Source organism: Bos grunniens, chromosome 19, assembly GCF_055505025.1.
Source record: "Bos grunniens cultivar Pamir isolate PY7600 chromosome 19, Bosgru_T2T1.0, whole genome shotgun sequence".
Lineage (NCBI taxonomy): Eukaryota > Metazoa > Chordata > Mammalia > Artiodactyla > Bovidae > Bos > Bos grunniens.
In genome coordinates this window covers 36,227,847-36,254,003 of record NC_141183.1, presented here as the reverse complement: position 1 = coordinate 36,254,003, position 26,157 = coordinate 36,227,847, and the positions used below count along the sequence as shown (strand labels likewise).

Sequence of the window (26,157 nt, the reverse complement as noted above, 5' to 3'; positions counted from 1 at the left end):
CTGACATCATCGGCTCCCCCCGCCCCGGTCCTACCCCCACCCCCACCCCCGGAAACAGTACCCCCCCAGCGCCGCCGCCGCTGCTGCTGAGAGGAGGCCGGCGCAGCGCAGCCGGCACAGACACCAGGCTCCTGGCTCGGGCTTGGGGCGCCAGCACGCCCGACGGCCTGCGCCCGGTCGATCCTGGGAAGGGACCGGGGCCACGCAAGGCCGCCGGACTAGTGGGCACCAAACCGGGCTGCGGGACTGACTATACTGTGGGAAGGGGCTTACCCTCCCCTCCCGCCCCCCTGCGGCGCTTCACTCAGTGGTGCACACAGCCTAGAACATGCACACCCTCTCCGCAGGCACACAACGTGGCAGGCTCACAATCAGGCCCAGTGGGACCCGCAGACCCAGCTCAACATACTCACAGGGACAGCCCTGGAAAAACACCCACACCCGCTCCCTCTCCAGAAATGCCCAGGGACCCCCGCCAGACCTACAGAACAGGTACACCTAAATGACTACCAGTGCAGACAAACACACCCGCTTGCTATTTTGTTCCCAGAGACTGAAACACCACATCCATGTACTCTGTAAATGCAGGGGCCTTGGTGTGGACCTCCCGAGGACAGCACCAACAACCCCAGGTGGAAGCACACAGAGAAGAAACACATTCCTGAAACTCCAGAGGGACAGTCCCGAAGACTCCTCCCTGCTGTTCAAAAATTCCAAACTCAGGAGACAGGAGCTGACCCTCAGAGGTGCTGTCCATAAAAGCTTTCTGAAACAGGGCAAGACAAATTAACTAAAAACCAAAGACGTCTCATCACAGACATGGTTGAAAAGAGGAAAAAAGGAACCAGACAGACTTTAGAGTCACAGAGAAATAAAGCAGAATTGGAAACAAGAAAATTGGCCCACTCCCACCTGACGGAGGTTCCAGGGAAGAACCTCCACCCCCACCTCAGGAAGGTTCTAGGGAAGAACCCCTCCAACCAGGTCACAATGGCTGGAGCTCTGAAGGGCCCAGGGTCCCTGAGTCAGGAGGAGAGGAGGAAGTCCAAGGAAAGATGGTGAGTGTTGGGGGCAGGGGAACAGAGCCCCCCTTCCCTGTAGCTCCTGGCTGCTTCCTTTCCCCTCTTTCTCTGAGACTGCACAGCTTTCCTAGATGCCCACAAGTGAAATTCATCACGGTGTTCCTGGATGTCCCTGGAATCCGTGACATCACACAGACACACAGCACCTGAGGCTGCCTCCCCTTCCTCAAACCGACAGAGCATCCCTGGGTCCTCTTTTTCTCCAACCAGGAACAACTTACCCCGAGAAACACGATGCTCCAGGACTGCTCACTCCCCGCTTCCTGCTTTAGTGACTCAAGGCCCACACTGTACCACCTCATCCATCTTTTAGGCCCCGACTAGTTCCCAAGAGTTCCTCAGCAAGACAGCCTACCCCTCTACTGTCCCACAGGGTCCCAGAGCTCAGCCTGGCATGTGCCCTGCCCCATGTCCCCTGGGTTATGGCTGCCCTAATGCCCGAGCTCCTTTCTCCCTAACAGGCTGGCAGTCACCCCTACTTCAACCTGCCTGACTTCACGCAGCCATCACCGCCCTCCACTCCGCCCAGTCTCTCATCGCACCAGCGCTGCCGGCCCTCCGATGCCACCAAGGGCCTGCTCGTGGCCCTGCTGGGTGGGGGCCTACCTGCTGGCTTCGTGGGCCCCTTCTCCCGTATGGCTTACCAGGCTTCCCACTTTCCCTCGCTGGAGCTGCTCATCTGTCGATGCCTCTTCCACCTCCCCATTGCCCTGCTACTTAAACTTCGTGGTGACCCCCTCTTAGGACCTCCCGATGTCCGGGGCCGGGCCTGCCTTCACGCCCTGCTCAACGTCCTCAGCATCGGATGTGCCTACAGTGCAGTTCAGGTGGTGCCTGCGGGCAACGCTGCCACCGTCCGCAAAGGTTCTTCCACTGTCTGCTCTGCTCTCCTCGCCCTCTGCCTCGAGAGCCAGCGTCTCAGCGGCTATGACTGGTGTGGCTTGTTGGGCAGCACTCTGGGACTCATCATCATTGTGGGACCTGGACTAGGGACCCTGCAGGAGGGGACCACGGGCCTCTACACTGCCCTAGGCTATGTGCTTGCTTTCCTAGGTGGCCTGGCACTGTCACTGGGGCTCCTGGTATATCGCTCCCTGGACTTTCCCTCCTGCCTACCAACAGTGGCCTTCCTGTTTGGTTTGGTGGGGCTGGTGGGCTCTGTGCCAGGCCTCTTTATGCTGCAGACCCCCGTGCTGCCCAAGGATCCTCTGAGTTGGAGCTGTGTGGGGGCAGTGGGGATCCTTGCCCTGGTCTCCTTTGTGTGTGTGAGTTATGCGGTCACTAAGGCCCACCCCGCCCTGGTGTGTGCCGTCCTGCACTCTGAGGTGGTGGTGGCCTTGATGCTGCAGTACTATGTGCTCTATGAGACCGTGGCACCTTCTGACATCATGGGGGCAGGGGTCGTTCTGGGCAGCATTGCCATTATCACTGCCCAGAACCTCAGCTGTGAGAGGGAAGGGCAGGTGGAGGAGTGAGATCCAACTTGAGAGCCTGGGGGTGGGGGGGCTGGGTAAATAGAAGGAAAAACTGGAATACAAACATGGGAGAACAAGTGACTGGGAAAGAACTGGTGTGGGAGAGGGATATCCCTTCGAGTCAAGGATGACTTGGGGACTTGGTGAAGAGGGACTGCTGAGAAGTCTTGGAATAAGCCTGGAGACCAACATATTTGTAGTCTAGGCTGGGGCTTGAAGGGAGATCTGAGGAGCAGGTCCAAGGAAGGGGCTGAGGCAGGCAGGCCATGAACCACGGAGAGGATTTTTCTCTGGGCAGCAGAGAGAAGAGCTTTGGGGCTGGAGTGCTTGGGGCTTTCAGGCAAACGGAGCAAGCAGCTGCGCTGGGGGAAGGGAGTGTGCTTTTCTTTCCCTGAGCGATGGTTTCCCTTCCTCGTGGTTATGCCTCCCCACCTTGGGGTGGTGACGTGATACTGACATCAAACAAGGATCACTCTGAATGTGGCTGTGCAGTTGGTGTCATCTCTGCTTTGGAAGGACAGTGGAAGTCCTACTCCCCCCTTTTCCCCGGCTTGGAGAATCCCCTGGGATCCCCGCACCCTCCGCCCCATCTTATTTTTGAAATGTTCTAGAAGGGGGAGGATTTCCTAATGTTCAGATGCCTTGACCCCTAGTCCCTCAGGACTTCTGTGTCCCGCCCAGTGGTTAATCTGCTTTTCTTGGATTGTCGCGGTCCCGTGATCTCTCCCGGACGGCGGTGGCCAACGTCCTTCCGGAGCAAGCCCCTGAGCTGAGGCCTCTGAGCGGCTCAGGTCGGGAATCCAGAACCAGAACTCCATACAGCGCCCCACTAGAGGCCAGGAGATGCCCACCCGTCCCAGGAGGCCGCTCGACAGCTATCGGCTACTTCCGGACCAGCAATAGGCCTCGCCATCTTGATCTGTTCTTGCATATTCAGAGTGTACTGCATATTCATGACCAAGAATGGCCCCCGCACTCCCCCACTCCGGGAAGCCACTTGGGAGGATCCGACGGGCCCCGCCTCCTTCATTACCGATTCTCAGAACAGACCATTTTCCAGCGTGGGGGGTTATATTAATAAGAAACTTTAGCTAAAGATGAAACCACAAGCCAAACTAGAATAAAACTGGCCTATATTTATCCGCGAATCTGTAAACCTTAAACCTCGGTGCTGGAGGGAGTAACGAAGGGAGGCGGTGGGGTAATAAAGTTCCCTTCCCCATCGTCATTTCAAAAAGTCACCCAGCCAGGGAGCTGAGAAGCGACTAAAACGACTCGAGCGCGCGCCCCGTGCACGCCGGCGCAGGCGGCCCCGTAGCGCAAAGGAGGGCGGGAAAGGAAGGGGCGGGGGAAGCTGGGGCGAATCTATAAAAGGCGTCATTCAGCCAGTTCTCTCCTCAGAAGCGCCGAGAGCGCGGCCGGGACGGTTGGAGAAGAAGGCGGCTCCCGGAAGGGGGAGAGACAAACTGCCGTAACCTCTGCCGTTCAGGAGCCCGGTTACTTATTTATTCGTTTCCCTTTTTCTTCTTCTTCCCCCGAAACCTTTTCCTTTCCCTTCCTCTTTTTTTTCTTTTTGGGAGACGGAAAAAATCTCCGGAAAGGCGAAGGAGAGCTCCTTTCACCCCTTTTCGTTTCCCCGCCTCCTTCCCTCCCCCACCTTTCCCTCCTCCGGCTTTTTCCTCCCAACTCGGGGAGGTCCTTCCCGGCGGCCGCCCGGACGGGGTCTGAGCGCCTAGGTGGAGGCGGCGCAGGCTTTTTGTACTGAGGTTTGCGCCTGCGCAGCGCGCCTGCCTCCGCGATGCACGGGGGTGGCCCCCCCTCCGGGGACAGCGCATGCCCGCTGCGCACCATCAAGAGAGTGCAGTTCGGAGTCCTCAGTCCGGATGAACTGGTAAGCGGCTCTGCCCTCCCACTGCTCCTCCCTCCTGCGTCGCGGGCGGGGCTTGACGATAGCCGTGGAAACTTGGCACTTCTTTCCAAGGGGACCGGATGGGTTAGTGGCGCCAAGGCAGTGCTGGGTCCAGCCTCGGCTAGCCAGAGTTAAATTTTCCTAGGGGGTCAGCAAGTTTAGTGCTGTGTCCGAGCTGGGGGCCTGGCAACAGGAGGGGCTGGAGGGTGAGCAGGAGGGAGAGAAGGGGGGTGATTGGCTCCACACCGCAGTCACCAACGTTAAATGAGATGACACGAATGCTAAGAGGTCTTTACAAGTTTGGATGAGAAGTCGAGCCCCCCAATTTTTTCCCTCCCCCTGCTACAAGTATTAACTGAGTACCTGCTACGCAATAGGCAGAACAGACGCTGGGGATACAGAACTGAGAAAGACGAGGACCCTATCTTCTAGAATCTAGAGCACTTTCTTTGAGAAGGGGCAGGGAAGACAGACAATAAACACGAATAAACGAACAGGATAATTCTGTTAAGGGCAAGTGCCTTGAATAAAGTGAAACGGTGTTATGCGATGGATAATGAATGAGGTGAGGCTTCTTTAGATGGGGTGGTGTCAGGGTCTGGAAAGGCCTGAGATGACATTACCCGAATAATGAGAAGCAGCCAGTCTCCTAGGCCATAGGTTCTCGGACAAGAGCTTTTCAGGCAGAAGAAAGAATAAGTGCAAAGGGCCTGAGGGAGGGTGTGCCCTGGAAGCTGAAAAGTGACCAGGGGTGGCTGGGGTTTAATGGTGAGGAGAGTATTTTTAAACCATTACTGGAGACGCATGAGGTGGGGCAGGCCAGGTGGGATATTGTAAATCATGGTAAGGAATCCGGATTTCATTTTGTTTTCAATGGGAAGCTATTGAAGAAGCAGGAGAGGGATATCAAATTTACATTTAAAAAACAATGACTAGTTTGATTGTTGTATGAAGAACTGACTGGGGAGGACTAAGAGTGGAAGCAGGAGGGACCAGGGAGGAGGGAGGGCTATGGGCGAATCCGACTCCTTTGTGGAACGAACTGGAGGAAGCCAGCGAGCTGGAAAGAAAGGAATTGAATAGCTCTGTGATGGAGACAATTTTGCTAGAAGCAGGGGCTATACTAAAGTTGTGCCAGGAATTAAAATGTCCTGAACTCAGACCACACAGAATAAATTCCAGATGGAGTGAGGTTGACTTCTAAAAACCAAACTATAAAGCACTCAAAAAGTATAGACAGCTTTTGGAGAATGATACCAGGGGAAAAACCCTTAGTAGGAATGAGTGAATTATGGGTAAATTTTATTGAGTGCCTCTTATGTGATAGGCACCCAGCTAAGCATTTTATCTACAAAGAAGAGCAAGGCAAACTTAAAAATAAGAGCCACTTCTGTTTGTCAGCGACACCATGAACAGCTGAAAAACAGATTGGGAAACCGTATTTGCAACGTGAGGGACAAGGTTAGGTTCCTTAATGTATAAGGAACACTTAGAACTCAGGAAGGCACAAATCTAGATAAGAGGATCAGGGATAGGAATAGGCAGTGCGTAGAAGTACTACAAATGGCCAATAGAAATATTCAACTTACTAATAGAAATATGCAAATTAAACACAAACTTTTTTTTTCTTACCTGATTTTCCCCTGTTGACAAAAGCACTGGGAAATAGGCATGCTTACACAATTTTTGGTAGGGATAGATTGGTGTATAACCTTCTTGGAGGACAGTCTTGACAGTATGGATTGTTTAATATGCATATTATTTGGCCCAGTGCTGCACTTCTAAACATTTATCCTTAAATAAAAGACTATTAATGTCTCTCCTCAAGTATGCCCCTGCCCCAGTCTTGCCTGGGTCAGCAAGCAGGGAGGGCTCCACAGTGCCTCCAGTGGTTCCCGCCCTAAACCCAAAAGCCATCTTTTTGACTCTTCCCTTTCTCCCAGCCTCTGCTCAGTCTGTCTGCCAGTCTGTCTGTTCTGCCTTTCAAAATGTGGTGGAATCCAATCATTCATGACTGGCTCAGCCACCATGGTTCACCCCACCATCGTCTTTCCCACGGGGTGCCACGGTAGTCCCAGACCCTAGTTATTTCTGTTAGAGTTTGCAAAGCAGCTAGAGAGATCTTTTAATCGTATCTCTCCCCTGCATGGAATTCTCTTCAAAGGATCCAGACTCCTTACTCTGTTCTGTGAGGGCCTGTGCTTTCTGACCCCTGCTGACCTCTCCATCTCATTCCAAATCTCCTTTTTGCTCTTTAACTTCCCTGACCTGCTGGTTGATCCAGAACTAGGAGCTCATTCTTGCCTCAGGGATTTTATTATTCACTGTTCCTGCTGCTTAGAAGAACATTGCTCAGACCTCAGCAGGTCTGTTCCTTTATGTCAGTATGTGTTCTACTCGGATGTCATATCCTTAGCCACTGATCCCCAACCACCCTATTTAAGTAGCATCTTTTTGCATTCTCTAACCCCGTCTTGACTTTATTCTACTTCATAGCTGCTCAGTACTTGAAAGGATTAGTTTTTTTGTTTCTTACTTCCTGAATAGAATGTAAATTTCGTGTATGACTTTGTTATTCACCTCTCTTCCTCCAGCCTCAAATAGTGCCTGGCACATAATAGGCATGTAGTAAAAGTTACTCGAATAAATGGGTGAACGAATAGTTGGACAGGTACATAAAAATACACATAGAAGGATTTTTACTGCAACATTGTTTCTAAACAATACTGTTTGAAATTATAAGTCACGTATTTACTAAAAGGAATTCTATTTAATAATACAGGCTTTATTAGAATAAGACTTTTTTAATAGGTTAAGTCCCCTAACTCCCTATTCGCAAACTCCTGAGGCACCGCAGCACCCACAGGGATCCAGTGAGAGATTTTTAAATTTTAGGAGAAGCAGAGCTCATCTGCCTGATGCCTTGGGAACCACTGGATTGGGCAGCTTTCTTTTCAGCATTAGATGGCGCCAGATCCCTTTCGATGACGTCATATCTTTGTGAAGCTGGGGTTTTAGCAGTGGCTAAATACTGGGCAAGAATCAGTGTGGAACCCTAGAAAAGAGTGGTGTCTGATTCTAAGATTTTAGAAGCATGGTGTGCAACAGGTGTCATAAGTAATTGTGATTATTCTGGGATAAGTAAAAATGTCATTTTATAAGTAAAAATGTTATTTTTATTTTAATACATTAAAATTTGTCTCAGTTTTTGTGTGTTGTTTTTTCAAAGGGCTGTTAAGTTGGTCTCATGTAAATCGTTACTAGGTTGTTTGGATCTGGGTATTTAACAAGTGGATCTCTTTTGGCTGTGAGAGGTAGTGAGGCAGTAAGGGCATTGTGAACTGCTAAAGTTTAGGAATCTGGAAAAAGGAAAAGGTTCCTCAACAGTATGCAGAATGAAGCTCCGTTTATGGAAGAATGGGAATATATTTGTATTTTTTGAAAAGCATGGAAGGCTGTTCACAAAATTTCACACGAGGCATCATCTCTGGTGTGTAGGCTTTTCCGAGACTGATTTTGGTTTGCAAGGCTTACCGGCTTACCATTTATATCATACTTCGTCTTAGAGGGAATAACAAAGTTCCACCTAGGCCTGGAGAAGCCTCTTGGGGCACAGATGGTATTAAAGGTAACTATTTTCTAGACATCTTGACAGTAGTGTATGTGTTGAAATAGACAGGGCTCTTAGGCTGACTGTAAGACACAGCAGTCTTTGCTGTTTGAGGAAGGTTTTGGCTGTTGCCAAGTGAGGGGAAGGAAGCAAGGAGGGTTGCTGCTGAGGCTTTATGCAAAGCTTGTACAGAGTCCAGGGAAGTGGGCTCCTGATTACATTTGAAGGCGTTGTCCCCATTCATTAAAAGCAGTTGTCCACCATGGAAAGTATAAGTCAATTTGTTGATACTCCAACTTATTCCAGGAAGAATTTAAAACAGTAATAGACTCTTTTAGGTGGAGTGTGGGCTACAAGGGTGAATCAGAAGGTTATCCTGGTCCTCAGATTATTTATAACTCAGTGAGGGGTTTCCTATACATGCAGCAGGTGTTCACTGAGCCCCTACCCTGTGCTGGTTACTTTACCAAACAAATGAAACGTGATCCTTGCCCTCAAGGATTACAGTCCAGTGGGAGAGACAGATGTGTAAACAAGTAATTAACGTTGGGCTGAGAACTTTGCTGGGGTGTAGATAAGGCTAGGAAGAGTTGAGAATGCTCTCTAAAGAGGTGACATTTGAACTGGGCCTTGAGAATAAGTTTGCTGGAAGGGAGAGCATGTGAAGAAAAGGAACTTTGAGAACTCTATTGTAGTTGGAGCAGAAGTGTTGAGCCCTTGGAAGTCAAACCTTTACCATATGGGCAGTGCGAACCGATGGATGAAGGATTGGGGGCTGAAGTATTTTGTGTGTAATCCAAAATATAACTTAGGTAGAGGGGTTAGTCCAGAACATTCCAGGACAGCCCCTGGCCCACTCTCAATGCCTGGAGGCAGAGGGAGTCTTTAGAAGGTGGCTGGCTTGGTGAGCATGGACTTGGAGCAGAGGGACGTGAAAAGCCTTGAGTGTGATTTCCTTTGGGCCTGTCTCTAGTGACCTCTGGAAGCCAGATTCAGGCCTGCTCCTGCTTCGTTGTGTTTGATTCAAGGCAAGCAAACCCTTCTGTTGTGTTTCTCACGAGACACGATGCAGCTGATGGGGTCTGGCTTCGTGAATTTAGTCAGCACAGGACCTATCTCCTTGAGATTTCATCAGGTCATCTGGATGAGCATTGTGGATGTTCAGAACCTCTTAGCCCTGTATCTGTAGACCACAACCCAGCAGTGGCTAATCAGATTTCATTATGAGAGGATCATTGGTTTGACTATAAGGGAACAACCTTTCTCTTTTCAAGTTCTTTGAGGGCACTTCCCTGCAGTGGAGGGTCCTAAGCAGTTTAGATCAGTTTCACATGATCAGGATAATAGAGGAATGCTACCTGCCCAAGAGATGCTTAGAATCTATGAGGAAGACAAGCCCCAGTAGATAACTTCATTGTGTTACGAGATGTGCAGTGATGGAGGGGTGTGGAAGCATGGCAGGGGCACCAGTCTGCCTGGGGAGGCTGTGTAAAGGCTTTCTGGAAGAAGTAGTGCCTGAGCTGAGTCTTTTATTTTTTTTAATTATTACTTTTTGGTCTTTGTTGGCGTGCATGGGCTTAGTTGCCCGGCAGCATGTGGGATCTTAGTCTCCCAACCAGGGATTGAACCCGTGATCCCTGCACTGGAAGGTGAATTCTTAACCACTGGAGTACCAGGGAAGTCCCTGTATCATAGTTTAGATTCCACATATACGTGATATCATATGGTATTTGTCTTTCAGTGTTTGACTTCACTTGATATGATTATCTTTAGGTCCATTCAGGTTATTGCAAATGGCATTATTTCATTTTTCATAACTTAGTAATATTCCATTATATATATGTATCACATCATCTTTAGCCATTCATCTAAATGAATGATGAGCATTTAGGTTGTCTTGGCTGTGGTGAATCATGCTCCGGGTGACCTTGAGTTTAATTGTTTCCGCTGCAGTACCGTAGGATGATGAGCATATGTTTGGAATCAGAGAGAGCTGGATTTGACTTCTGCTGGCTCCTTAAGATTGAGGCCTTGGGCGGTCACTATATAGCCTCAGGTTTCTCATGTCAAAGAGATAGGAATTCACTTACATCAGGTTAGTGGTTAGGGTTAGACAAACAAGGTACATTAGGTATGTTTAGTGCCTGGCATGAAATTGACACTCAAACTAGAAGCTTTTATTAAATTCTTTTGAGTTCTTCTCTGTGGAAGTTTAGTGGACCAAAGCTTAACTAATTTTAAAGTTTCTGGTGTTCAGTGTGTGAAAAGTTGCCATGGGTTTCCTTGAACAGCTCAGAGCAAAAGTCTCTTCTCAAGTTGTACCTGTTTCTGAGCTCTGCCTTCTCTCCCCTTCCTCCACTGAATTGATCCCATTGAGTCCTGGCTGTACCTTCCCCAGGATTCTCACCAAAGGCCAAAACCCTCAAGCCATCTCCTGAGGCTCCAGGGTTCACCCTGAAAATTTTCTGTGCTCCAGACAATTTTCACCAACCCTTTGCTCTAGTGCTCCCTCCTTCTGTCTTATCCTAAAATGTCTGAACATAGAAGGGATTCAGGCTGGCCCAAGCCCTTGAGAAAGAGGAGGTGACAAGGATATAGGCAAAGAGTGCCTAACTTTAGGAGGTGAGGTTAGAGTTGACAAGGCATGTCTTGGGGCAGCACACCTGAGCTGTCAAGGTGTGGTGGCCATACGGGGAAGTTCCTGCCAGGGACCCCAATTCTGGCCTTGGTTTCAGCTTTGGGAAACAAACAAGACATTGATTTTTTCCCTTTTCTTTCCCCCTTTGAAGCAGCTTTATTTCTTTTGCGGTTAAATTCTATAGATGACAGTGGCCTAGAATTCATCCCAGAGGAATGAATAGTGTGTGTGGAGCCCAGAGCTGCCCACACACTGGTCTGCATGCCCTGTCTCACTCAGAAGGTGACTGGAATGAGCTTCTGACTTGTGGAATTTGACTTTGGCATTTTCAGAATCAAATATCACACACACTGACCTCTCACTCCTCTCACTCCAAGCTAAACCTGCTTAGTTCTTTTGTAAGTAGTTTGGGGTCCTTTGAGGCCTCAGTATAGAGCTCCCCAGCCATGAAGTCTGAGGGATTCAGTTCAATATTGGCCTTTCTTTTCCACAGAAGCGAATGTCTGTGACAGAGGGCGGCATCAAATACCCAGAGACAACCGAGGGAGGCCGCCCCAAGCTCGGGGGGCTGATGGATCCGAGGCAGGGGGTGATTGAGAGGACGGGTCGCTGCCAAACCTGTGCAGGTGAGTGGAGGGGGGCTGGCGTGGACCCTGGAGGGAGGGAGAGGCTTGACCTCACAGAGAACTGGGGTGAGGGTGGAAGCACAGAGACCTGGTCTCTGAGGTGAGTGCTGGAAGGAACATGTCGCGTGTGTTTTCCCACAGGCAACATGACAGAGTGTCCCGGCCACTTTGGCCACATTGAGCTGGCCAAGCCTGTGTTCCACGTTGGCTTCCTGGTCAAGACCATGAAAGTTTTACGCTGTGTCTGCTTCTTTTGCTCCAAGTTGCTTGTGGACTCTGTGAGTGGGAGACAGGCTCTGGCCTGGGGGAAGGGTTGCTGCGGGGTGGTGGGGAGGCAGGGGAGCAGCCCCAACTGACCCCACTCTGTCTGCTCTGTTCCCAGAACAACCCGAAGATCAAGGATATTTTGGCTAAGTCCAAGGGGCAGCCCAAGAAGCGGCTCACACACGTCTATGACCTCTGCAAGGGCAAAAACATCTGCGAGGGCGGGGAGGAGATGGACAACAAGTTTGGTGTGGAGCAGCCTGAGGGCGATGAAGATTTGACCAAAGAAAAGGTAGCTGGGGCTGCCTAGACTGTTGGGAGCAGGCGAGGGGCAGGGTGGTCTTGGGGGTAAAAAGGGGAGAAGGCAGCAGAAGCGGCAGGACCTGAAGGTCACAGAAGAGTGAGGGGCTGGCCAACCAACCCTCTGGGCTCTGATGGCCTCTCTGTCCTGTTGGTAGGGCCACGGTGGCTGCGGACGGTACCAGCCCCGGATCCGGCGCTCTGGCCTGGAGCTATACGCCGAATGGAAGCATGTCAATGAGGACTCTCAAGAGAAGAAGATCCTGTTGAGCCCCGAGCGGGTGCATGAGATCTTCAAGCGCATCTCCGACGAGGAGTGCTTTGTCCTGGGCATGGAGCCGCGCTACGCCCGGCCTGAGTGGATGATCGTCACTGTGCTGCCTGTGCCCCCGCTCTCCGTGCGGCCCGCTGTTGTGATGCAGGGCTCTGCCCGCAACCAGGTCAGCAGCTGTGGGACCCCACTTCAGAGCTAGGCTGGGTAACTGGGCAAAGGTGTGTGTTGGGGGTGGGGTGGGAAAGGTGTGTGGGGTGCCAGACAGATCGTCCTAGCCTGAAGAAACCTGCCATTTGCTGGCCGTATGACCTTTAGTGAGCCCCTTAAGGAGGTTAAAGCCCTTCAAGGTGCTTCTGGATCTGTGAGCCGAGAGCCCAGAGCTGCCACCCAGGGTGGTGGTAGGGGGCAGGGGTGAGAGACACTGTATGCTGGCACGTGCAGGGTGGCTAGACGGTGACAGTGCTGACTTCTGCCTTAGGACGACCTGACCCACAAGCTGGCCGACATTGTCAAGATCAACAATCAGCTTCGGCGCAATGAGCAGAACGGTGCAGCTGCCCATGTCATCGCCGAGGACGTGAAGCTCCTCCAGTTCCACGTGGCCACCATGGTGGACAATGAGCTGCCTGGCTTGCCTCGTGTGAGTCAGCAAGGTCCCCGCGCCTGGAGCCTGGGAGAAAGGGGAGGGGGCCAGGGTGGGGGCCAGTGCTGACTGCTGGGGTGCCCCCCGCCCTTTGTCTCCTCACAGGCCATGCAGAAGTCTGGGCGTCCCCTCAAGTCCCTGAAGCAGCGATTGAAGGGGAAGGAAGGCCGTGTGCGTGGGAACCTGATGGGCAAGCGGGTGGACTTCTCAGCCCGCACTGTCATCACCCCCGACCCCAACCTCTCCATTGACCAGGTCGGCGTGCCACGCTCTATTGCCGCCAACATGACCTTTGCGGAGATCGTCACCCCCTTCAACATTGACAGGTGTGCTCAGTTCAGAAGCCCTGCCTGGAGGGGCCAGGAAGACAGCGGTGCTCTCCCGACTTCTAGAGAGCTTTGAAGTTGAGACATTCAAGTGCCACTTGTGGCCTTGGGGGAGGAGTGACGACAGGGTTTTTTGGAGAGTGATTTATTCATTCCACCTCTCTCCCTAGACTTCAGGAACTAGTGCGCAGGGGGAACAGCCAGTACCCGGGAGCCAAGTACATTATCCGGGACAACGGTGATCGGATTGACCTGCGTTTCCACCCCAAGCCCAGTGACCTTCACTTGCAGACTGGCTACAAGGCATGTAACAGGCTGGGGGGCCGGCTGAGGCTATCCTGTTTATTAGCATCTGTGTCTTTTTAAAAGACTCCTGCTGTCCTAGGCAAGCTTGGAGCTGCCATCTGCTGACATTGGCAGTGAGGATGGGGGGTCACAAAAACCCACGGGTAGCATGAAGGACACATGGCAGGAAAGGGAGATTAGCGGGGGTGAGGGGGTGCCTGGAGCAGAAGGTTTCATGGTCAGAGTACCTTGAGGTTTTCTCCCCCAGCAGACTTCCCTGAGGTTTGGGTATCATGTCTTCGTTTTCTCTGATAACCTGGAGTCTAGCCTAGGACCTGGCCCAAAGCAGGTGGTTAATAAGCATTTTAAATGAAATGACATCACAGCATCGCCTGTCTCAAGTATCTCAGGTCCACTATGACTTCACTCTCAGCACCCCTCCTTGACTGAGGTTTCTCCCGCCTCTCACCTCCCCAGGTGGAACGGCACATGTGTGATGGGGACATTGTTATCTTCAACCGGCAGCCAACTTTGCACAAAATGTCCATGATGGGTCATCGGGTTCGCATCCTGCCCTGGTCCACTTTTCGCTTGAATCTTAGGTCCGTCCGCCTGCTGAGTGAGGTGGTGGGTCTGGGCTGCTCCCTGGGTTTCACAGGAGCATCTCCCCGACTCACCCTCCTCTTTCACTGTAGCGTGACAACTCCATACAATGCTGACTTTGACGGGGATGAGATGAACTTGCACCTGCCACAGTCCCTGGAGACACGGGCTGAGATCCAGGAGCTGGCCATGGTGCCACGCATGATTGTCACCCCCCAGAGCAATCGTCCAGTCATGGGCATTGTGCAGGACACATTGACTGCAGTGCGCAAATTCACCAAGAGGGATGTCTTCCTGGAGCGGGTGTGTCATCTGGGACAGGTGGAGGTGGGGAGAACCTGACCTGGGTGGGCAGGGCCCAGCACAGCAATGACGGGGGAAGGGCAGTGACCTGCTGATTGTCTTTGCACTGTTCTGTACGTGTGGAGAAGGCAGTGGCACCCCACTCCAGTACTCTTGCCTGGAAAATCCCACGGACGGAGGAGCCTGGTGGGCTGCAGTCCATGGGGTTGCTAAGGGTCGGACACGACTGAGCGACTTGACTTTCACTTTTCACTTTCATGCATTGGAGAAGGAAATGGCACCCCACTCCAGTGTTCTTGCCTGGAGAATCCCAGGGATGGGGGAGCCTGGTGGGCTGCTGTCTATGGGGTCACACAGAGTTGGACACGACTGAAGCGACTTAGCGGCAGCAGCAGCAGCAGACCTGTATGTGAGACAATGGAACGGGTTTAGCAAAGATCAAGGCCAAAAACAGTGCATGGCCTTAGTTCCATGTTAAATTCCTTAAAATGTCATGTAATTTCAGATATCTTCTGGAAAGTAAAGGCAAAGAGAGAAATAAGACTTTGTTAAAATTCGATTTCTTTTTCCTTTGTCTTTATTTTCTAATTATTAAAAGTAGTTTGTAGTTACTGTTTAAAGAAAAAATGACTGCGAAATTTTGAATTATCATAGTGAATTTTTTCAGTGAAAGTTTGGCAGAGACTTCCTTTGCCATTTTTTTGCCTCCAAAATCTGGCTTTCCCCCTTGGGCAGGGAGGCCTCCCCTGATATTCACAAGCATGGACGCCTGCAGTTCTGACTTCCTGTCTCTGTCATTCTGTTCCTCCCAGGGGGAAGTGATGAACCTCCTGATGTTCCTGTCCACGTGGGACGGGAAGGTCCCACAGCCAGCCATCCTGAAGCCCCGGCCCCTGTGGACGGGGAAGCAGATCTTCTCCCTCATCATACCCGGCCACATCAACTGTATCCGCACCCATAGCACCCACCCTGATGATGAGGACAGCGGCCCTTACAAGCACATCTCCCCCGGGGACACTAAGGTGGGGCCTGGCTTCCTGAAGTAACGGGCAGGGCTTCAGACCCGGGAGCACCAGCAGGGGCTGTGAACGGTGCGCTCTCTGCAGGTGGTGGTGGAGAATGGCGAGCTGATCATGGGCATCCTGTGTAAGAAGTCTTTGGGCACGTCAGCCGGCTCCCTGGTCCACATCTCTTACCTTGAGATGGGTCACGACATCACTCGCCTCTTCTACTCCAACATTCAGACTGTCATCAACAACTGGCTCCTCATTGAGGGTAAGTCTAGGGCTCCACCAAATTCTGTCTACAAATCCTGTCCCTCTCACTGCTGACTGCTCTTCTCCCCTCCCCTTCTCTTCCCTTCTTGGATTTGGTTCCCTCCATCTATGCTCTTGGCTGTGAGTCCGTCTCATGTTTCTTGGGAGCCCAAAGAAGGTGTTGCTGATGCTCCTCCTCATTTCCAGGTCATACCATTGGCATTGGGGACTCCATCGCTGATTCTAAGACTTATCAAGACATTCAGAACACGATTAAGAAGGCCAAGCAGGATGTAATAGAGGTGAGAGCGGAGGCTGGGCAGACACTGAACCAGGGGCTCCCAGTGGCTTTGAACTGAGGAGGAGTGAAGGGGACATGGGGCTGGGAGGGACAGGGACCAGTAGAGGTCGATGTACCCCTGAGAGTTGCACCTCCTTCTTTGCACCAGGTCATTGAGAAGGCACATAACAACGAGCTGGAGCCCACGCCAGGGAACACCCTGCGGCAGACGTTTGAGAACCAGGTGAACCGCATTCTCAACGATGCCCGAGATAAGACCGGCTCCTCCGCCCAGAAATCACTGTCTGAATACAATAACTTTAAGTCTATGGTCGTGTCTGGGGCCAAAGGTTCCAAGATCAACATCTCCCAGGTGGGGAGCCTTTTTTTACCAGCAGAGGGTCCCTTGGATGTGGGAGGAGAAATGGAGGGGTGTGCTGCTAGGGGGATGCACCAAGAAACTCAAGGGAGGGGATGCAGCCCAGCTTTTCTGTTCCCCAGGTCATTGCTGTTGTCGGGCAGCAGAATGTGGAGGGCAAGCGGATCCCATTTGGATTCAAGCACCGGACCCTGCCTCACTTCATCAAAGATGACTATGGGCCTGAGAGCCGAGGCTTTGTGGAGAACTCCTACCTGGCCGGCCTCACGCCCACTGAGTTCTTCTTCCATGCCATGGGGGGCCGTGAGGGGCTGATCGACACAGCTGTCAAGACTGCTGAAACTGGTGAGGCCCCAACCACCAGCCAGTCCAAGGGAGAAGCCTAGGCAGAGAAGCCATGGGGGTTTGAGTAGAGTTCTCAGGCTGAAGTCTTCAGTTTCCAGGGAAGTCATTTTGGCCTCTCTGGAAAGAGCAGAGACTAAAGGTCGAGTTAGGCAGACCTGGCTGCGCTGTGGCATGCCATGTCATGGGGATGGAGCCTGAGGCTCTTTGCTCCTGACAAGTCACATGGGGATGGTTCCTCGGAGTCTCTACTGGGCCCTGGTTGCATCTGGTGGTGGGCATGGCTTTCCCTGGGAGACCTTGGGGCTGAGGGGCCACCAGCTGGCTCCCCTGAGGACCAGAGTGGCCAGCAGCACTCTTCCTAAGGTAGAGAGGCTCCTGTTCTTGCTCCGGGCCCCTCAGTTGATTCTCTGCTCCCAGGATACATCCAGCGGCGGCTGATAAAGTCCATGGAGTCGGTGATGGTGAAGTACGACGCCACCGTGCGCAACTCCATCAATCAGGTGGTGCAGCTGCGCTATGGCGAGGATGGCCTGGCGGGCGAGAGTGTCGAGTTCCAGAATCTGGCCACCCTCAAGCCTTCCAACAAGGCTTTCGAGAAGAAGTGAGGAGGCAGCTTGCGGGTGGTTCTTGCCCCTGGGGCTCAGGGCCAGAGTTGTAGGAGTCTCTGTTTCCCCACCCCCCCCCCCCCAAGGTGAGATCACATTGACCGTATCTTGCAGTGAACCTTAACCTTATCATGCTCCTTCCCCACCTCTGTGGCAGCAGCCACATGATGGAAGAGGGTGGGCAGAGAGCTGAGAGTGGCGTTGGTGCAGAGTAAGCCCGGAGGGCGGGCAAAAGCTCAGGGCTGCTAGACAGCCTTGGCTCTGGATCTTGTTTCCTTCCCAAGATCTTCACAGTCCGGCACGTAGGAGGAGCCACACCCTGTTCTGGCTGGGATCTGCACCTTGACTCTCCCCCTGCCACCTGCAGGTTCCGCTTTGATTACACCAATGAGAGGGCCCTGCGGCGCACCCTGCAGGAAGACCTGGTGAAAGATGTGCTGAGCAACGCACACATTCAGAATGAGCTAGAACGAGAATTTGAGCGGATGCGTGAGGACCGGGAGGTGCTCAGAGTCATCTTCCCAACTGGTGACAGCAAGGTATGTGTGGGCACGAAGGGCTGGGCTGGAGAGGGGCTGGCCCTGCACAGCTGGCCCTGACTCGGGGTCCTGCCTCCCTGCGCTCCTGCCCTAGGTTGTCCTCCCCTGCAACCTGCTGCGCATGATCTGGAATGCTCAGAAGATCTTCCACATCAACCCTCGCCTTCCCTCCGACCTGCACCCCATCAAGGTGGTAGAGGGTGAGTAGCTGCCGCGGAGCCACCAGGCCAGGCTCTGCTGGCAAGTCCCGGTCTACAAGCTCTTTATCTGTTGCTTGGCCCCCAGGAGTCAAGGAGTTGAGCAAGAAGCTGGTGATTGTGAATGGGGACGACCCCCTGAGCCGGCAGGCCCAGGAGAACGCCACCTTGCTCTTTAACATCCACCTGCGGTCCACGCTGTGTTCCCGCCGCATGGCCGAGGAATTCCGGCTCAGTGGAGAGGCTTTCGACTGGCTTCTTGGAGAGATCGAGTCCAAGTTCAACCAAGCCATTGTGAGTCCTGTACTCCTCACCCCAGCCTCGATTCTCTCTTTTGACCTGTTGACTTCTCTGGGCTCTGAGAACCTCCCACCTCTGCCCACAGCTGCCTGATAGAGTTCTCCTTCATTGAGACACTGCTGTGAACCAGGTCCTGTGTTGGGGGCTTTATTTCTGTATTCCTCAGGAGTCTTAAGATGACCCTCATAGAGGAGGGATTGTTAGTGTTAGTTGCATGTTGCAGAGATAGCTGCTGAGTCTTGAAGTGGTAAATGCATAAAAGATGCTGAACATGATTAGTCATCAGGGAAATGCAACTCAGAACCACAGTGAGATTCCACTTCATGTCTGCAGGATGACTAAAAGAAAAAGTAAAGAAGTGTTGGTGAGGGTGGTGGAGAAATTGGAGCTCTCGTACACTGCTGGAGGGGGTGTTGCAACTGCTTTGGAAAACAGTCTGGCGGTTTCTCTAGAGTTTAAACATAGAGTTACCATCTGACCCAGCAATTTCATTCCTAGGGACAAACCCAAGAAGCATGTGTCCACACAAAAACCTGCTGCAGGTGTTCACAGCAGTTTATTCATAACAGCCAAGCAATGGAAACAACCTAAATGTGCATCCATTGATGGAGGATAAACAAGACGAGAGCATATTATTTTGTGATAAAGTAATGAGCTGTCAAGCCGTAAAAAGTCCATGATCAACCTTAAATGATAGTACTACTAAGCAAAAAAGCCTGTTTGAAAAGGCTTTTTCAAATTGTATGATTCCAATTAAAAGATTATCATTTATGGTATGTGATTAAAAGACTTATCAAGTGAATATTTGCCTCACAATTAGCATGCAAGTGCTTCTCAAAATGAAGGTTTTAGATGGCATAGTCCCTTTTCCTGGGTGTGCAGCCCATCAGGCACTGAATGGCGTGTGTAAATTGAAATGCTGTCTGAGGAACGGGATGATCAAAGAGACTCATGTTTAAGTCTCTCCCTGTTCCAAATGCTTCTGTCCAGCCCTGACTGCATCTTACTCTTGTTCACTGGGGGTGGTGGGGTTGGGGTAAGCAGGCGGATTTTCTCTTCTGAGAGCAGCTCTTCTTTCTCCCCATCATCCCCAGGCCCATCCGGGGGAAATGGTGGGAGCTCTGGCTGCACAGTCCCTCGGAGAACCTGCCACCCAGATGACCTTGAACACCTTTCACTATGCTGGTGTGTCCGCCAAGAACGTGACTCTGGGTGTGCCCCGACTTAAGGAGCTGATCAACATTTCCAAGAAGCCAAAGACCCCTTCACTTACCGTCTTCCTACTGGGCCAGTCTGCTCGAGATGCGGAGAGAGCCAAGGTGGGACTTGGGTAATGGGTTTCTGGGTGGGAGGAGGAGGGGACCCCTTCCTTTCAATGAGGGTTTGGAATTCCCTCTCCAAAGGGGTTTGAAGAGGCCTTCAGAGCCACCTGAATGTCAAGAATCCCTCTTTCCTCCAGGATATTCTGTGCCGCTTGGAACACACAACACTGAGGAAGGTGACCGCCAACACGGCCATCTACTATGACCCCAACCCTCAGAGCACAGTGGTGGCCGAGGATCAGGAGTGGGTGAATGTCTACTATGAGATGCCTGACTTTGATGTGGCCCGAATCTCCCCCTGGCTTTTGCGGGTGGAGCTGGACCGGAAGCACATGACTGACCGGAAGCTGACCATGGAGCAGATTGCCGAAAAGATCAATGCTGGTGAGGCCAGAAATTCCTGCCTGGGCTCCCCTCGCTCCCCATCCTGTCCCTGCACGCTCATCCCAGACATGCTGCCTAAATCCACCAACTTCCAGGCACTGGTTCTACTTCCCCAGGGCACCTCTTTTCCAGGTCCCTTCTGCACTGCAGGTTCTTCTCATTCTCTCCCCACCCTCTTTCTAGAAGGGTTCTATGAGGAGGCAGAAGCCAAAGGAGAGCCCCCTGGGGAGAACAGTGGGCACCGTGAATGGACGTAGCGTTGCAGCTGCCATCTTCCTCACTCATTCTCCTCAGGTTTTGGTGACGATTTGAATTGCATCTTTAACGATGATAACGCAGAGAAGCTAGTGCTCCGGATCCGCATCATGAACAGTGATGAAAACAAGATGCAAGAGGTAAAGGGGACCCAGGCAGAAATTTTGTGTCAGACGCAGGAAACCATTAAATCTGGTTCCTGACCATGGAAATTAAAATGAAGGCAGCATCGAGTGCCAGTTACACCATCTGAAGCGGAGATGGAGGGTGGCTAACAATGATTTTCAAAAGTTCTAGCAGCAAAAAATCTATCAAATGTGAATTAGTGCCACATGGATAAACAGCTGGTGTTGATGTGGGGCTGTCCCCGTGGCCCGGTCACCTGGTTCTCTCCTCCCCGAGGGCAGGCAGACAGTAGGAACGGCTGCATTCTTGGGAAGGTGGGGTTACAGTCCTATAATGAGACCCAGGAAAATGCTTGACCAGTGACTTCACTCCTGGGCATGGCTCCTAAAAGATTGTTCGGGAGATGTGGATGCCTGGCGCTTTTAATAATAAAAGCTCAGAGCTTCATGTGAACTAGTGGAGAGTGGTAACATGTGGATGCGTCTTGAGCGAGGACGATACACCTCTGTTACATGGGGTCACACGTCAAGGCATTGGTGGGTGGGTGGTGGGTGTGCGACAAGGACCAGGACGAGAGTGGAGGCACCATGTGCTTGGTTCCAGCCCTGGGAATGCCCAGAGGGTGGGAATGGTGTCAGGCTGGTAGGGTGTGGCTATCTTCTCTGAGGTTTCTTTAATACCATGGTAAAAACACATTAGAAAGTAACCTTATTGGAAGGAAGAAGGTAGGTCTGGGCCAGGCTCAGCTCTGTAGCTCAGGCTGTGGTCCGGGGTGAGGCCAGGGGAGATGGAGGATTCTCAGAGGTCTGACTCGCTTCTGCTGCAGGAGGAAGAGGTGGTGGACAAGATGGATGACGACGTCTTCCTGCGCTGCATCGAGTCCAACATGCTGACGGATATGACCCTGCAGGGCATAGAGCAGATCAGCAAGGTCAGCTGGCCATGCCCACTGCGCGTCCAGCCCTGCACCCTCCTCCCACCGCCACCCGCCCAGCCTGAGCTTGCTCTGCCCCTTGCCAGGTGTACATGCACTTGCCGCAGACTGACAACAAGAAGAAGATCATCATCACAGAGGACGGGGAGTTCAAGGCCCTGCAGGAGTGGATCCTAGAGACGGACGGCGTGAGCCTGATGCGCGTGCTGAGTGAGAAGGATGTGGACCCTGTGCGCACCACATCCAACGACATCGTGGAGATCTTCACGGTGAGCCCCTGCGAGCCAGTACCCGGCTCTTCCTGGACCCTCTGGGTCTCGGGCAGTGGTCTCCCTTCAGGACAATTCTCTGATCTGGTTGTTTCATGCCTGAATCCACTTTTGTATTTGGGCTTCATGGATTCCTGACTGTGGATCTGGGTGCTGGTAGCAGTGGGAGGAGAGCAGAGTTAATGGGTCTTGAGCCTTCCCCTGCATCTGCATGCCAGGTGCTGGGCATTGAGGCCGTACGGAAGGCCCTGGAGCGGGAGCTGTACCACGTCATCTCCTTCGACGGCTCCTACGTCAATTACCGGCACTTGGCTCTCCTGTGTGACACCATGACTTGTCGTGGCCACTTGATGGCCATCACTCGACACGGAGTCAACCGCCAGGACACTGGACCTCTCATGAAGTGCTCCTTTGAGGAAACGGTATGAGAGACGTTCTGAGTAGGTGGGGAGGAGGGCTGGCTGTGGGAGGAGGGCGGCCTCAGCTGAGTGATGGGCCTTGGTGCGGTTCCTCCTCTGTTGGGTGGGACTTGGGGGGTGGGGCGTGACAGCGTGCCCCCTCTTCCGAGGTTTAGGTGGACGTGCTCATGGAAGCAGCTGCGCACGGAGAGAGTGACCCCATGAAGGGGGTGTCCGAGAACATCATGCTGGGCCAGCTGGCTCCGGCTGGCACTGGCTGTTTTGACCTCCTGCTCGATGCAGAGAAGTGCAAGTATGGCATGGAGATCCCCACCAATATCCCTGGCCTGGGGGCTGCCGGACGTGAGTATGAGGGTCTGCGAGGTGGAGGTGGGAGCAGGGAGGCCTTGGGTGGGAGGGCAGCCAGGCCCCGGGTATTCTTCTTCACGAGTCACCACGTGCCTCTCTGCAGCCACCGGCATGTTCTTCGGCTCAGCCCCCAGTCCCATGGGCGGAATTTCTCCAGCCATGACACCTTGGAACCAGGGTGCAACCCCAGCCTACGGCGCCTGGTCCCCCAGTGTTGGTGAGTGGCTGCCTGGGAAGACAGCCCTCTGGGTGGTTCAGAGGGTGGGTGGCCTGGCTCGTGAGGGGTTCCCATGTCAGGGCCCTGGAGCTCTGGGAAGATGTGGGGCTCCAGCTCTGGTTTTAACAAACGTCTATCTCTTTGCAGGGAGCGGGATGACCCCGGGAGCAGCAGGCTTCTCTCCCAGTGCTGCCTCAGATGCCAGCGGGTTCAGCCCTGGCTACTCCCCGGCCTGGTCTCCCACACCAGGCTCCCCGGGCTCCCCAGGCCCCTCAAGCCCATATATTCCCTCACCAGGTGAGTGGTCCTTGTCTGTCAAGGCCAAGTTCATTTTCTCCTTTGTCTTGCCTTCTGGATGAATCTCTCATCACTTAACACCTCTCTGCTTCTCTCCCACAGGGGGTGCCATGTCTCCCAGCTACTCCCCGACATCGCCTGCCTATGAGCCCCGCTCCCCTGGAGGCTACACACCCCAGAGTCCCTCTTACTCCCCCACTTCCCCCTCCTACTCCCCTACTTCTCCGTCCTACTCTCCAACCAGCCCCAACTACAGCCCCACGTCACCCAGCTACTCCCCGACCTCTCCCAGCTACTCACCCACGTCTCCCAGCTATTCACCCACGTCTCCCAGCTACTCTCCCACTTCCCCAAGCTACTCTCCCACATCACCTAGCTACTCACCCACATCACCCAGCTACTCGCCCACCTCTCCCAGCTACTCGCCCACCTCTCCCAGCTACTCGCCCACCTCACCCAGCTACTCGCCCACCTCGCCCAGCTACTCGCCCACTTCGCCCAGCTACTCACCGACATCTCCAAGCTATTCACCGACATCGCCAAGCTACTCTCCAACTTCTCCAAGTTACTCACCCACCAGTCCTAACTATTCTCCAACCAGTCCCAATTACACCCCAACATCACCCAGCTATAGCCCAACGTCACCGAGCTACTCACCTACTAGTCCCAACTACACACCAACAAGCCCCAACTACAGCCCAACCTCTCCAAGCTACTCTCCGACTTCACCCAGCTACTCCCCAACCTCGCCAAGCTACTCTCCTTCAAGCCCACGATACACACCACAGTCTCCCACCTACACCCCCAGCTCGCCCAGCTACAGCCCCAGCTCGCCCAGCTACAGCCCGACTTCACCAAAGTACACCCCAACCAGTCCTTCCTATAGCCCCAGCTCACCAGAGTACACCCCCACCTCCCCCAAGTACTCACCTACCAGCCCCAAATATTCACCCACCTCCCCCAAGTACTCACCTACCAGCCCTACCTACTCACCCACCACCCCAAAATACTCACCCACATCGCCTACTTACTCACCAACCTCTCCTGTCTACACCCCAACCTCCCCCAAGTATTCACCCACTAGCCCCACCTACTCCCCCACCTCCCCCAAGTACTCACCCACCAGCCCCACCTACTCCCCCACGTCCCCCAAAGGCTCTACTTACTCGCCCACCTCCCCCGGCTACTCGCCCACCAGCCCCACCTATAGCCTCACCAGTCCAGCCATCAGCCCGGATGACAGTGATGACGAGAACTGAGGGTGAGCTGTGCGCAGCGGCACCTGGCTAGGTGGAGGGCGGCCTTGAGGTACCCTGCCGCTCCGCTCCCCTGTGGGGTACAGCCCCAGTCTGGCTCCCTTGTACATAGCTCCTTGTGACCGTCCCCTGTTGAGGTTCCAGACCCATTTCTGCTGGGGATTTTGTTTTGTTCTCTACTTGTGCTATCGCAGAACCCACTCACCCTCTGTGGTGGTCTCCTTCCTGCCCCAGTACCCCAGGCCTGTCCCCAGATCAGACATCCTTCCCGCTGTGGCTTGACTGGGGATAAAGGGTATTTTCACTTCTTAGGGGTAGGTCCAGCTCTGGGTCGTCACATCTGATCCTCGGGAAGAACAAAGCGAAAGCTGCCTTTTGTCTGTTATTTTATTTTTTGAACTTTAAATAAAGTTTACTAGTTTTGACCAAAAGTGTGTCTGTTGAGTGGTTTAACAGGAGGTAAGAACAGCCAGGCTCAACTCCCTGCCTGGGCTGCTGTTGGATTTCCATTGTCAAGGCTGATCCCTGCTAATGGGCAGGAGCAGGAACCAAGCACAGACAGTACATTCTTTCAACTGCGCGCCAGGCATTGCTCTGTCTTGGCTTTGGGGTCGAACAGATAGGCCTCATCCTGCTTTAAAACAATATTGACATAACATCTTTTTCAGCAGTTCTACTGATCGTCATACTATATGGGCTTCCCTGGTGGCTTAGTGGTAAAGAATCTGCCTGCCAATGCAGGAGACAAGGGTTCAATCCCTGGGTCAGGAAGATACCCAGAAGGATATGCAACCTACTCCAGTATTGTTGCCTGGGAAGTTCCCTGGACAGAGGACCGTGGTGGGTGATAGGCCATGGGGTGGCAAAAGAGTTGGGCACGACTTAGCAATTAAACAACATGATTTTAGAAAAGCACAGAGGTGTAGTACAGAAGCAAAAAAGTTATTACCCTTACCATCGCCACCAGGAGGCATATTTTCTTTGGGTATTTTTCTTAGAGGGTTCTCAAGTCACTTCTGATCAGTGTTTTGGCCTCAAACCAACAATGAGATTATGAATACTATGGTATTTTTTAATGCTGAAGTTAAAGGAGTTGCTGATAATTTTCTGTTTTCAGTTGGCCATGTCATATTTTGTTTCATGAGTTCTTTTTTAAATTCTTACTTTGGCCGCACAGCTTGTGGGATCTCAGTTCCCTGACCAGGGATTGAACCTCAGGTCCCTGGCAGTGAAAGCCCAGAATCCTCACCACTAAGCCATCTGCGAACCCTCTGAAGTATTTCAAATAGTTTGGAAAGTAACATGGCCAAGATCTATTTACTAAGATTATAGATGGTAGATACCATTTTGCAATATTTAATCCAGGTCTTAAATTGTTTTGATGACTTTTTAGTGACTTTAAAATTTATTTTTTATTGAAGGATAATTGCTTTACAGAATTTTGTTGTTTTCTGTCAAACCTCAATATGAGTCAGCCATAGGTATACATATATCCCCTCCCTTTTGAACCTCCCTCCCATCTCCCTCCCCATCCCACCCCTCTAGGTTGATACCACCTGTTTGAGTTTCCTAAGCCATACACAACATTCCTCTTGGCTATCTATTTAGTGACTTGTTTTTATAAAAGGAAATGTTCATTATCGAAGTTGCAAGCATGGCAGATCTCCCGAATCCTCTGAATTACACTTGGTTGTTGGTGAACATAATCCCAGACAGGTCTTTCATCATATAGAAGGATAGAAATTTAAATAGAAATGGCTCGTTTTTTGGTGGTAACTCAGGATTTACTTTTTTTTTTTTTTTGAGATTTATTTTATTTATTCTGGTTGCCCTGGGTCTTTGATGGTGTACAGGCTTCTCTAGTTGCAGTGAGTGGGCTTCTCATTGCTGTGGCCTCGTTGCGGAGCGCGGGCTCAGGGCGCCCGGGCTTTAGTTGTTGCTTCGTGTGAGCTCGGTAGTTGAAGTTTGCAGGCTCTGGGGCTCTGGCTCAGTAGTTGTGACACCCGGGCTCAGCTACCCTGCAGCGTGTGGGATTGTCCCAGACCAGGGTTGGAACCCATGTCTCCTGCATTGGCAGGCGGATTCCCAACC

General features: G+C 52.4%; 2 protein-coding genes and 1 long non-coding RNA gene across 4 annotated transcripts; 2 read left to right on the top strand and 1 right to left on the bottom strand.

Moving 5' to 3' along the window:
* Positions 1 to 1,013: 1,013 nt before the first annotated feature.
* Positions 1,014 to 3,697, top strand: SLC35G6 (solute carrier family 35 member G6). Its single transcript, XM_086359181.1, has 2 exons — positions 1,014 to 1,058; positions 1,544 to 3,697. The coding sequence occupies exons 1-2, from the start codon at positions 1,056 to 1,058 to the stop codon at positions 2,555 to 2,557; spliced, it is 1,017 nt and encodes a 338-aa protein (XP_086215307.1). The 5' UTR covers positions 1,014 to 1,055; the 3' UTR covers positions 2,558 to 3,697.
* POLR2A (RNA polymerase II subunit A) lies at positions 3,681 to 24,497 on the top strand. Of its 2 annotated transcripts, XM_086359172.1 has the most exons (30): positions 3,681 to 4,448; positions 11,208 to 11,340; positions 11,482 to 11,618; positions 11,723 to 11,896; positions 12,063 to 12,344; positions 12,657 to 12,818; positions 12,927 to 13,147; positions 13,318 to 13,450; positions 13,910 to 14,034; positions 14,128 to 14,338; positions 15,151 to 15,360; positions 15,445 to 15,613; positions 15,802 to 15,896; positions 16,044 to 16,247; positions 16,376 to 16,598; positions 17,016 to 17,199; positions 17,571 to 17,742; positions 17,837 to 17,942; positions 18,028 to 18,233; positions 19,334 to 19,558; positions 19,699 to 19,945; positions 20,240 to 20,340; positions 21,153 to 21,257; positions 21,347 to 21,529; positions 21,748 to 21,951; positions 22,104 to 22,290; positions 22,400 to 22,513; positions 22,661 to 22,810; positions 22,913 to 24,071; positions 24,379 to 24,497. In XM_086359172.1, exons 1-29 carry the CDS (start codon positions 4,356 to 4,358, stop codon positions 24,067 to 24,069), a joined length of 5,913 nt encoding a protein of 1,970 aa, XP_086215298.1. In that variant the 5' UTR covers positions 3,681 to 4,355; the 3' UTR covers positions 24,070 to 24,071; positions 24,379 to 24,497. The 2 variants fall into 2 exon arrangements, with proteins under 2 accessions (XP_086215298.1, XP_086215297.1); XM_086359171.1 differs by having other exon boundaries at positions 22,913 to 24,497.
* LOC147352144 (uncharacterized) lies at positions 18,373 to 21,172 on the bottom strand. The gene is made up of 2 exons (XR_015147946.1): positions 21,034 to 21,172; positions 18,373 to 18,577 (listed from the first exon to the last, which is right to left on the bottom strand). It is a non-coding gene; the product is annotated as an uncharacterized LOC147352144 (long non-coding RNA).
* Positions 24,498 to 26,157: the final 1,660 nt, after the last annotated feature.

What these genes read in the sequence shown, in the direction of transcription:
- POLR2A (XM_086359172.1), top strand. Translation starts at nt 4,356, where the DNA reads ATGCACGGGGGTGGCCCCCCCTCCGGGGACAGCGCATGCCCGCTGCGC. An exon ending in GCATAGAGCAGATCAGCAAG is followed by an intron (nt 21,258 to 21,346) that starts GTCAGCTGGCCA and finishes GCCCCTTGCCAG; the next exon opens with GTGTACATGCACTTGCCGCA. An exon ending in CCCATATATTCCCTCACCAG is followed by an intron (nt 22,811 to 22,912) that starts GTGAGTGGTCCT and finishes TCTCTCCCACAG; the next exon opens with GGGGTGCCATGTCTCCCAGC.